Genomic DNA, 12,338 nt, shown 5'->3' on the forward strand with positions numbered 1-12,338 from the left:
CTCTGCCGATACATAATTGCAGTTTATTACCTGTCTCTTATTAAAATAAATTAGCATTTTAATGAGATTCTGGCAGATGGTGTCTTGGTATGCTACTGCATGCAGGAGACTGGAAGCTAGGTTGCTGCTGCTGTGGAATGATTGCTGCAAACTAACAGCACTGCATTGAGCACTATGCCCCAACACCACTGTCTTAGTAGCCTATTGTGGACTGGCATGGGGAGTCCGGTCTGTGTGGACCTGTGCAGATTTGTCAGTGTGGTTGCATGCATAATAATGTGTGTGCGTGGGAGTGTGTGGGTGTGTGTGGCTGGAATGGGCTCCTGTGGTAAACACACTCAGATCTATTCCTCCCGGGTTGCACAAGGCGAGCGCTAGTGACTCAGGAGAATCTGCTCTGTGGATCAGGGCTGCAAATGAGGAATATAATTAGATGGTTTTATCTCACTGCCACAGACGACTGGGGTGTGGTGGCTCCTCCAGAGGATATGGAGGTGTGTGTGTGTGTGTGTGTGTGTGTGTGTGTGTGTGTGTGTGTGTGTGTGTGTGTGTGTGTGTGTGTGTGTGTGTGTGTGTGTGTGTGTGTGTGTGTGTGTGTGTGTGTGTGTGTGTGTGTGTGTGTGTGTGTGTGTGTGTGTGTGTGTGTGTGTGTGTGTGTGATCAGAGAGAGAGGGAGTTGGTGGGTGGTGTGAGTAGCACAACTACACTGCTCCAACTGTCAGTGGACACAGTCGATACGGTAGGAGACTTTTGTTTAGAGAGGCGGGGAGGCTATGGAGTGGGCCGCCTCACAATCTGAATCTTTGTTATCGTTTGTTCATCACCTTGTCGAGACCAGGCCTTGCATTTCCAAACAGAGTTGGAAGTATAGTCTGAGCTTTGAAAAGATGTGTCATTTTGTGCTTCCTTGCAATAGCTCATTTCAAAGCACCTCAGAGCTATGTTACGGTGTTACTCTGTCACATCCATTTGAATGGCATTTCTCTGCTGAATTATTTATTTGATCTGTTTTTTTAAATGTCTGTCTTGGCACTTGGAGAAGGAATTAAATGCTAATTTATTGAGCATATAAAGACTATGTCCCGGAGAGAAAAAAATAACTTAAACAACAAGATGCCCTGTGGGAGATTAAAAGGCTCATCAGGCCACTTTCTCCATTAATGTGTTAATGTGCTCCCTCTCCCTGGGCTGCCTGACATCTGATTAGACATACATACATACATACATACATACATACATACATACATACATACATACATACATACATACATACATACATACATACATACATACATACATACATACATACATACATACAGACAGACAGACAGACAGACAGACAGACAGACAGACAGACAGACAGACAGACAGACAGACAGACAGACAGACAGACAGACAGACAGACAGACAGACAGACAGACAGACAGACAGACAGACAGACAGACAGACAGACAGACAGACAGACAGACAGACAGACAGACAGACAGACAGACAGACAGACAGACAGACAGACAGACAGACAGACAGACAGACAGACAGACAGACAGACAGACAGACAGACAGACAGACAGACGCACGCCACCAATCTCATGCATATATTCACACATATACCTACTAGTTTTTCTTGTCTGTGTGTGTAAAATGTATCAGGATGCATTGAACATACAATCAAAAGAACAAGCACAACACAATAACTTCACTCAAACACATATTGAAGCTCAGACTGACTGCGTGAGGATGTTAAACTAGGGTGAGCAATATGTATCCATTAGTGACTTCAACATAAACTGCCTCCCCTGCTAGCTGTTTGATTACAATTAAATTACACCAGTCCCCAGGGAAGGAGAGGATTCTCTTGTCTGTGTTGCTGCACAGTGGTAGTCATTGACATGCAATGGAGGAAAGAACATATTGACAAATTCTAAACACATGGATTTGAATTGTTTGGGGGAAAATGATCCAGGCATAAGCGACGGGAAGCAAATAGCAAAACATCAAACACATACACACACACTCCCCCACACTGAGCATATACTCTTGAGTATTCCTCAGTCTTTCTGACACATGATCAAGGCAGTCTCCCAAAATGCACGGTCATGACTTTCTCTCACTGTCAGAGCCAAATGGTTCCTATTGGATGTCAAAGACTGCAGGTTGATGAGGGCTGAGGACGATGAAGCTTCATCTGCCATAAAGACGACAACTTAAAACAATCAAGCAGCAAAACCGTCAGAGAGTCCTTTCCACGTGCTGCAACTTCAAAGACTCTGTACTTTGTCGGCTTGACAATCGGATTCACTGAGAGGACTTGGTAGGGTAGAAATGTGAACATTTTGACTGACGACCCCTTCTGTGGTTTTCAGAAAGCGTGGATTTGAATTATTCAAAAGTTTAAAAATTATGTGGCTTTTTAATAATGTCTGAGACAGATTCAGGCCGTGAGGCAAGAGAGGCAGAAGAACAGGAGAACATAAGAACATAAAAGAGAAGTCAAAGACCAATGAAGAAGTGGGTAACACTTGACTGAAGTCTACAGAGACCAAGTAAACATTTTCCGCTTTGTTATTTTTCACGATGAGTGTCCTATGAGTTCTGTTATCATATTGTCTTTATGAAAACAATGTATATTCTCTTTGTATAGTGTTGTATACAGAAGTCATGCAATCCCCATAGATAGTTGTACATAAAAGAAAGAACACATGAAATGGAAAAATAAACTTGAACAGAGATTTTGTTTACTAGTCCAGACAGTAAAAATTGAAGCTGGGATGAAGCAAAACTGTTAAGATGTTAATTAGGAATGACTTTGCTCCATACTAGTGGAGCTCTGATCTTGACCAGAACTAGGCGATAGATAGAAAAGGATCTCACAGCACACACTAGTGGTTGCAATCCAATGCCGAAGGGGGCATTTACATGCCATTATCTTTTATGCACAGCTACTGTACAAGTTTGAAAATAAGTCATGTTTGGTACTTGATGTATATTCAGTCCACAATCTAGCAGCAACGCCGCTAATGACAGACAGATATCCAATATATTGTTGAGGACAATACCTCAGCTAAACATTCATCTCAGCATCCTTTCTTCTATCTATCACCCCATGCAAACGGACGTGGTGAGAAAAAATCCTTTAAAGAACGTGTCAATTCTGCCACTAAAGGCTGCCGCAACGCTAATGCGCGCTCTGTGAATACCAAGCGGTGTTAATGAAGTCATTTGTCTGAGAGTTGCCAGGTCTCCCACCATTCCATTCCCCGACATTCATTAGTCAGTCGCTGCCTGAAAACGCCAACCTCCTTCAGAGTCTAATCTGCATTAAAGCACATTTCCTGTCTTAAGGAACATAAGGCTACATCCTGGATGTGCTAGCTATATTTATCCATCCATCCCTGTGTCTTTTTTAATAAGGACTGATAAAACATAATGGAAAATAAAGTGTAAAGGAAATTAATTTTAGCGCATCTGTTACTATGCTTGCAGTTTCAATGATGCTGTGAATCTCTCTGCTGTAGTCGACTACACTGTAGCAGAGATGTCTGCAGAGCTGAATTTGAACCCTTCTTCTATTGTAAATAAATTGAGAGATGGCCTCACCACAAAGATTTATTCAGAGCTTAAAGACCTGGACAGACTGACGGCCCAATAGCAAACTTTCTCCTTTCACTGCAATGTCGGAGAGTCCTTGGTGTGAAGATGTGTTGTCTTGTGTAAACCAGTGACAAATTACTTTCTTCTTAGCAGATGTGACCCCCAAACCTCCCAAAACATTCCTCACTGCATGACACTTACCGTTGACGGTGAGAGAAACCTCCTTCTCCCCGGCGCCGACTCGCGGGACCACGGCACGGCACACATATTTCCCAGCATCTTCCTGCCTCACAGCCTTGAGTGTCAGGATGTTCTCATTGCTTAGTACCTGCCACACAGAGGTTAAGGTTCACTGAATTAGCAGCAAGAGGTCACCTTCACATTTGAGGCAGCACATAGTAGCCCGGGCTCCTCTTAACGACTTTAAGGCCAACTCTCTTCTATTATTAAAATCCAATTTGGGACCAGGCTCATATGAGAGAGGGGCGGTTTTGATCTCCAGGCTCTGATGGTTGACGTATACGGAGTTGAGGAATGAGCCTGGCTGGCAGATCAATTGTATGCCCCTATGCTCACCTCAACACATCTCCAGCCAGGATTCAGGGAGCAGGGGCACTAACGAGCCTGAACCGCTAGCTTTCTCTGGATTTTTTGACTAATGAGACTTTGAAAAAAAATGATTTAAGCTCAAAGGGCACTGCTTGGTCACATGAATCCTGAATTACCTATATTGTTAGATATTTTACATTTTCAAATAGAATAATTAATGAAGTTACTGCTGTGGCCAGCATGATATGAGGGTGGTTGTGGAAAATATATCATTATAAAGTAAATGACATTGAAAGCATTGGCTAACCTAATTGTTCCAATCTATAGTGTATTGCACCTAGTCAAAACATATACAATGAATGGTGAAAGACATTGAATATGGAAATACATACCACTCCAGAGCCCCTCTTCATCCAGACAATTGTGAGGGAGGGGTTTCCAGTCCAGGCACAGTTGAACACAGCATCAGACCCCAGATCCACCTGTAAGGACTGGGGCTCTGCAGCCATGCGTGGACCAACTGCCAGAACACAGAGAGCCACCCAGTCAGCATCTAGTCAATACACCACCAGCAGCACAACAGAATACTCTATTCACGGTCAGATACAGAATGTCTATCATCTAAATAGGATGCATAACGTTGGCTGGACATCACCACAGAAAGAGCAACACATTAGTAGCACTCACAGTAGACGTCGACGTTGCGGCTTATGTTGGTGCTGCCCAGGGGGTTGGTGACCTCACAGGAGACAGGCTCAGTGAAGAAGGAGTGGTCCACAATGACCTCATAAGTGTCCCCAGAGAACTCCTTGATCACGTTGCCTCCTTTGGCCCACCTGTAGTAAAGGGCAATACACAGAGAGTGAGAGCGAGAGAGAGGAGACCTTGCATGAGAGGGGTGATCTGATAAGAAACTGTTATTTGCAACTTGCTTTGACCTTAACTTTGACCTATGGTCGCTTGGTTAATGGTGGTCAGGATATACTCTGTGGAAAGACCATTTGTACTAGCACCAGACCAGTATGAAGAATGGGTTGCCTCTGATTTATAATGTTTCAGTTCCGGCCATCAGTGAGGGAGGTTGGCATTTGTCTGAAGGATGGGAAGATAAGGGGAGAAGAGGGCGGGATAAAACATTAAGACAGTTTCTCTCCCTCCCTGTCAATGTCACATTGTTCTCTGAATAAATCATTCCTGTGCAGGGTGTCTGCTGGCTTCATCATGTTTTTGTGGCAGCCATTCATGCTGTGACGTCACAAGCATCTCAGTGACTGGGGGAGCAGACAGCACGTTCTTCATTACGACGAGCAGAGCAGAACAGAGCGCAGAATGGCTTAGACAAACTAATCACAAAATTACAAATAGGTAGAGTCCCTCCTGACGATGCCAGCTGATTTTTACTGTATGGTAGAGTCCCCCCTGACGATGCCGGCAGACACGTACTGTAAGGTAGAGTCCCCCCTAAAGATGCCGGCTGACACGTACTGTATGGTAGAGTCCCCCCTAAAGATGCCGGCTGACACGTACTGTATGGTAGAGTCCCCCCTAAAGATGCCGGCTGACACGTACTGTATGGTAGAGTCCCCCCTAAAGATGCCGGCTGACACGTACCGTATGGTAGTGTCCCCCCAATGATGCCGGCAGACACGTACAGTATGGTAGAGTCCCCCCTAAAGATGCCGGCTGACACGTACCATATGGTAGAGTCCCCCCTAAAGATGCCAGCTGACACGTACCGTATGGTAGAGTCCCCCCTAAAGATGCCGGCAGACACATACCATATGGTAGAGTCCCCCCTAAAGATGCCGGCTGACACGTACCGTATGGTAGAGTCCCCCCAATGATGCCTGCAGACACGTACTGTATGGTAGAGTCCCCCCTGACGATGCTGGCAGACACGTACTGTATGGTAGAGTCCCTCCTGATGATGCTAGCTGATTTTTACTGTATGGTAGAGGCCCCCCTAAAGATGCCGGCAGACACGTACAGTATGGTAGAGTCCCCCCAATGATGCCGGCAGACACGTACTGTATGGTAGAGTCCCCCCTGACGATGCTGGCAGACACGTAATGATGCCGGCAGACACGTACAGTGGTAGAGTCCCTCCTGACGATGCCAGCTGATTTTTACTGTATGGTAGAGTCCCCCCTAAAGATGCCGGCAGACACGTACAGTATGGTAGAGTCCCCCCAATGATGCCGGCAGACACGTACTGTATGGTAGAGTCCCCGCTGACTATGCCGGCAGACATGTACTGTATGGTAGAGTCCCCCCTAAAGATGCTGGCAGACACGTACAGTATGGTAGAGTCCCCCCTAAAGCGCCGGCTGACACGTACCGTATGGTAGAGTCCCCCCTAAAGATGCCGGCTGACACGATGCCGGCTGACACCGTATGGTAGAGTCCCCCCTAAAGATGCCGGCTGACACGTACCCTATGGTAGTGTCATGATGTTGCCCTCTTGGGTACAGCGAGCACCATCCCCCTCTCTCTGCACCATCCCCCTCTCTCTCTCTTCCCCCTACACCAGGCTCTGTTAGGCAGGTCATAAATTTGTTGAGGAGTTCTCTCCTCATTGCCAGAGTATACGAGAGAGTTTTCATAGAGAGAACAAAGGAACTTCTTCTTCCTCACAGAACATGAGAACTAAACAATATTCATGATCTGTAGAATGTATAAACGGTCGGTGAAGTAGCCAGCTGCGAACTGGTCCATTTTGTACAATTTTGTGAAACTCATGAGAGACAATTTTTTATTTTATTTTTATTTTTCACCTTTATTTAACCAGATAGGCTAGTTGAGAACAAGTTCTCATTTGCAACTGCGACCTGGCCAAGATAAAGCATAGCAGTGTGAACAGACAACACAGAGTTACACATGGAGTAAACAATTAACAAGTCAATAACACAGTAGAAAAAAGGCATGAGGAGGTAGGCGAATAATTACAATTTTGCAGATTAACACTGGAGTGATAAATGATCAGATGGTCATGTACAGGTAGAGATATTGGTGTGCAAAAGAGCAGAAAAGTAAATAAATAAAAACAGTGTGGGGATGAGGTAGGTGAAAATGGGTGGGCTATTTACCAATAGACTATGTACAGCTGCAGCGATTGGTTAGCTGCTCAGATAGCTGATGTTTGAAGTTGGAGAGGGAGATGAAAGTGTCCAACTTCAGCGATTTTTGCAATTCGTTCCAGTCACAGGCAGCAGAGTACTGGAACGAAAGGCGGCCAAATGAGGTGTTGGCTTTAGGGATGATCAGTGAGATACACCTGCTGGAGCGCGTGCTACGGATGGGTGTTGCCATCGTGACCAGTGAACTGAGATAAGTCGGAACTTTACCTAGCATGGACTTGTAGATGACCTGGAGCCCGTGGGTCTGGCGATGAATATGTGGCAAGGGCCAGCCGACTAGATCATACAAGTCGCAGTGGTGGGTGGTATAAGGTGCTTTAGTGACAAAACGGATGGAACTGTGATAAACTGCATCCAGTTTGCTGAGTAGAGTGTAGGATAGTCAGTTTTACGAGGGTAAGCTTGGCGGCGTGAGTGAAGGAGGCTTTGTTGCGGAATAGAAAGCCGACTCTTGATTTGATTTTCGATTGGAGATGTTTGATATGAGTCTGGAAGGAGAGTTTGCAGTCTAGCCAGACACCTAGGTACTTATAGATGTCCACATATTCAAGGTCGGAACCATTCAGGGTGGTGATGCTAGTCGGCCATGCGGGTGCAGGCAGCGATCGGTTGAAAAGCATGCATTTGGTTTTACTAGCGTTTAAGAGCAGTTGGAGGCCACGGGAGTAGTGTTGTATGGCATTGAAGCTCGTTTGGAGGTTAGATAGCACAGTGTCCAATGACGGGCCGAAAGTATATAGAATGGTGTCGTCTGCTTAGAGGTGGATCAGGGAATCGCCCGCATCAAGAGCAACATCATTGATATATACAGAGAAAATAGTCGGCCCGAGAATTGAACCCTGTGGCACCCCCATAGAGACTGCCAGAGGACCGGACAGCATGCTCTCTGATTTGACACACTGAACTCTGTCTGCAAAGTAATTGGTGAACCAGGCAAGGCAGTCATCTGAAAAACCGAGGCTACTGTGTCTGCCGATAAGAATATGGTGATTGACGTGTGTCGAATGCCGTGGCAAGGTCGATGAAGACGGCTGCACAGTACTGTCTTTTATCGATGGCGGTTATGATATCGTTTAGTACCTTGAGTGTGGCTGAAGTGCACCCGTGACCGGCTCGGAAACCAGATTGCACAGCGGAGAAGGTACGGTGGGATTCGAGATGGTCAGTGACCTGTTTGTTGACTAGGCTTTCGAAGACCTTAGATAGGCATGGCAGGATGGATATAGGTCTGTAACAGTTTGGGTCCAGGGTGTCTCCCCCTTTGAAGAGGGGGATGACTGCGGCAGCTTTTCAATCCTTGGGGATCTCAGACGATATGAAAGAGAGGTTGAACAGGCTGGTAATAGGGGTTGCGACAATGGCGGCGGATAGTTTCAGAAATAGAGGGTCCAGATTGTCAAGCCCAGCTGATTTATACAGGTCCAGGTTTTGCAGCTCTTTCAGAACATCTGCTATCTGGATTTGGGTAAAGGAGAACCTGGAGAGGCTTGGGCAAGGAGCTGCAGGGGGAGCGGAGCTGTTGGCAATACAGCCACATTACCATAACCCTGTCAATACAAGAGTCTCAGTTGTGAGGCTTGCATCTAATTGTTGTATAAAATGAATGAGTTAGATGAAACTATTTGTGAAATTATGAAATGTGATTTTAAACTGTTTAATGAGGGAAACTCCAATTCCCTTTGGGGTTTAACTAAATTATTAGCCCGCCCATGAATACAGATATTGATCTGGTGTCATGGGACAGCCGCATTCTGCTCTTCCAATTATAACCCCCACTTTGGGAATTTATCTTCAGACCAGCTTACCTCGATAACCACGAGAGGGCTAAGGTTTCAGACCAGTACCTCATCACAGAGGGAGTTAAGGTTTGAGTAGATTGCTGAATCTCTTAACCATACCACGTGGTTAAACTCTGAGACTATCGATACCGACAGAAAAAGAACAAATCTTTGATACTAATTACTAGTCTGCAGCTAGGAATTCGGTACCATTGAATGCGAAGACCGACAACCGCCGAAACAAAATTGCTGAATGTTAATCTGAATGATCTATTCTAACCACCACAGAGAGAGAGAGGGCGGACAAACTCTCCAACAGATGCAAACTTTCCAACAGAGATCATAACAACACACTGAGCGTAAATATATATATATTGATTAAAATGATTCCCGAATGTGTGAGTGTTCATGTGCAAAGGATTAGCATTTCAATTGTTATAACTATCAACTTTGTAGTGTCTTTTATCTCAGTCGACCCCCACTTCCCCTTTGTCCACCAAGCCGCAATACCGGTTTATCCCACTAGGGAAACTCCGCTATATTTTCCTTGTAACTATATCTACTGTTTGTTTGTTTATGCATTCCTGTGATTATTCAGTTAGTAAATAAATTATTTAAGACAATTGATGTATGGATGATTCATAGTGAAGACTGAGTTCGTGCAGATAGCCAACAATTTACGACGTTTGGAATGAGACCAACGTGAGGTAAATAATAATTTAGTAGTTAGGAGAGTAATCGATCAGATATTAAAATAGCTGAAAGTTATTTTAGGAAAATTATAACTTTGTAATCTAAATATTTTCCTTGGTGCCCCGACTTCCTAGTTATTTACATTTACATGATTATTAAGTTTAATCACATAATAATAATTACAGATAATTTATTTGATACAAATAAGTCTTCAGTTTAATGATGCCAAAGACGCGACAGTAGAGTACCCACTGATGATGCCGGCTGACACATACTGTAGGCACATAAAGGCACCTGATGTTAATCAATTGACACAGGATTGGGCGAAGAACATCCGTTTGTGTTGGAGGCATCTGTCAGAGGGATGTTTTCTCTCAACTGCTGGGTTAATACTTTTCTTATGTCATCACTTCTGTCTTGCTCAGCATGCCACACTGGATGGCTCCCTGTTGCTGTGGGAGACAGGGACCATTTATTAAAGTGAGCCAAGGCATGAGTGGATGTATGGGGCTTCTTCTCTGGAAAATTTACAAGGTATTTTGGGACATACAACTCTATATTCTCCTAAACCTCTCACCTTACACAGACAGATATGTGTTTGCATGCTGATATGGGCGAAGATAACCTTTGAACTTCTAGCTGTCACAAAACATGGATCTATTTTCTCACCCAAGAGCACAGGGTGCACTGTGCAGTATTCCAGGGATCGGGAACTTGCAGTATTCCAGGGATCGGGAACTTGCAGTATTCCAGGGATCGGGAACTTGCAGTATTCCAGGGATCGGGAACTTGCAGTATTCCAGAGATCGGGAACTTGCAGTATTCCAGGGATCGGGAACTTGCAGTATTCCAGAGATCGGGAACTTGCAGTATTCCAGGGATAAGGGACTCATTTGTTATCCATGAGTGAAGCCTTGGTCTATGCTTGATAGGAGTAGTTTAATTTAAATGAGAATAGACCTCGTTCATTCAGCAAGTGAAGTGAAGCACCTTTCTAATTGGCTCCAGTTGATATTCTCTGCTGCACATTGTGGTGCCGAGGAGACTATGTTTCCACACTGTAGGAGCTAGTTTTTCACTGTGTGAAAAATGAAGCCGCTTAGAGCACTGTCAGCTTAATATGCACAGGGACACCTGTGTTTCCAAACATAAAAAAATGAAGGCAGATGGGTATGCTTGGCTCATCTGACCCTTCCTTATGTAATTGATCCAGGAGGAGAATGTGCTGGATTTGGGAAAAGGTATTATTACAGTTGCAGTAAGCTACACACAGCGTTCTGTAGGTATTGTCCCTCGAGAAAACAATTCTGTTCACAAAATATATAATAAAAGATAATGATAATGACTATAATAATGATGATGGTTTCTAAATCTCACAACACACTGTCTATGAATATTAGATAGGAATTCACTAGACAATGTCAATAAATGTGCTGGTGATGACAGCGATCATCAATGCCCTCTGAATCTCAGTGTCGGATGATGAATGACTCTCCACAGGCTGTGACTGAGAGTGTATGGTCGCTAGAGTACTGGAGGAGTTACAGTGAGTGAAGCACAGAAGTTGTCCAGCAGGTCTCTCCCAATTGGATTGTGAGGCTGCAAGTGCTGGGAGGTCCACAATGCACAGAGAGCAGAGACAGAATGCTAGTGCCTGCAGGGAGTGTGAGAGATCCGCTGGTGTGCTGGTCCCCATCCAAGAGATTTTAAACATAGCCAGCTCTGCATCCATCAGACACCTGCATCTCCTCTGGGAGGGCAGAGTGGCCAGCGAGAACTTACTCAACAGCTCACTTACCGCCGGGACCTATTCAGGGATTTAGGTCACACTATGAGGTGCAAGTCAGGTGTATACCTCAGGGTGTGTGTGTGTGTGTGTGTGTGTGTGTGTGTGTGTGTGTGTGTGTGTGTGTGTGTGTGTGTGTGTGTGTGTGTGTGTGTGTGTGTGTGTGTGTGTGTGTGTGTGTGTGTGTGTGTGTGTGTGTGTGTGTGTGTGTGTGTGTGTGTGTGTGTGTGTGTGTGTGTGTGTGGCAATAGGAAAGAACAACCTTGTTCTCTCTCACTGATATGATTAAGGGGATAGCAATGGTAAACTGAATTAAATCAAATTAAACAGCTATCTATGTCATTAACATATAAAATACATTATTATTATCGGCATGGTTAAGTACACCACGGCACAGATTATGTTGCTCATTTGAATTTTCATAATTTTGAATATATCAAAATACTTTTTTCAATGGAAAGTAGAGACTTTCATAACGAAGCTTTGATCAAATCACACCCTGATGTTTCTTGAATGAAATGTGTCTATGAAATTACACAGAAATGTCTCTTTGTTTGACATAATATGACAAAATGCCCAATATTAGAAGGGAGAACAAAAACATTGTCTATAGTTTCAAAACATTGTGAATGACATTTCAATATACTGTCTGCCATGAGGTAGGGGACATGAGCAGAGATGATGAGACTGTCAGTTTGGTGCCTTACACTTCAAATAAACCCAGGATGTCTGTTCGTCTGGCAACGAAATCACAGCATGGTAGAACATCACTGCTAACCTCGCGTGATGTATTGTTGTCTCTAC

The 12,338-nt window shown here is 44.5% G+C and overlaps 1 protein-coding gene across 8 annotated transcripts in view; it reads right to left on the reverse strand.

Annotated features, from left to right (window-relative positions):
- Positions 1-12,338, reverse strand: part of LOC124005995 (kin of IRRE-like protein 3) — a 221,865-nt gene that overhangs the window by 14,773 nt on the left and 194,754 nt on the right. For all 8 annotated transcript variants that reach the window (XR_006833723.1, XM_046315654.1, XM_046315653.1 and 5 more), the window contains exons 7-9: positions 4,828-4,976; positions 4,533-4,660; positions 3,793-3,919 (exon numbers count right to left, since the gene is read on the reverse strand). Coding sequence is in view for 7 of the 8 variants with exons in the window: in XM_046315654.1 (XP_046171610.1) it covers positions 3,793-3,919; positions 4,533-4,660; positions 4,828-4,976 (404 nt within the window). In the remaining variant the exon portion in view is untranslated. The remainder of the gene's footprint in view (positions 1-3,792; positions 3,920-4,532; positions 4,661-4,827; positions 4,977-12,338) is intronic.

The sequence above is a fragment of the Oncorhynchus gorbuscha genome, linkage group LG19, assembly GCF_021184085.1.
Source record: "Oncorhynchus gorbuscha isolate QuinsamMale2020 ecotype Even-year linkage group LG19, OgorEven_v1.0, whole genome shotgun sequence".
NCBI lineage: Eukaryota > Metazoa > Chordata > Actinopteri > Salmoniformes > Salmonidae > Oncorhynchus > Oncorhynchus gorbuscha.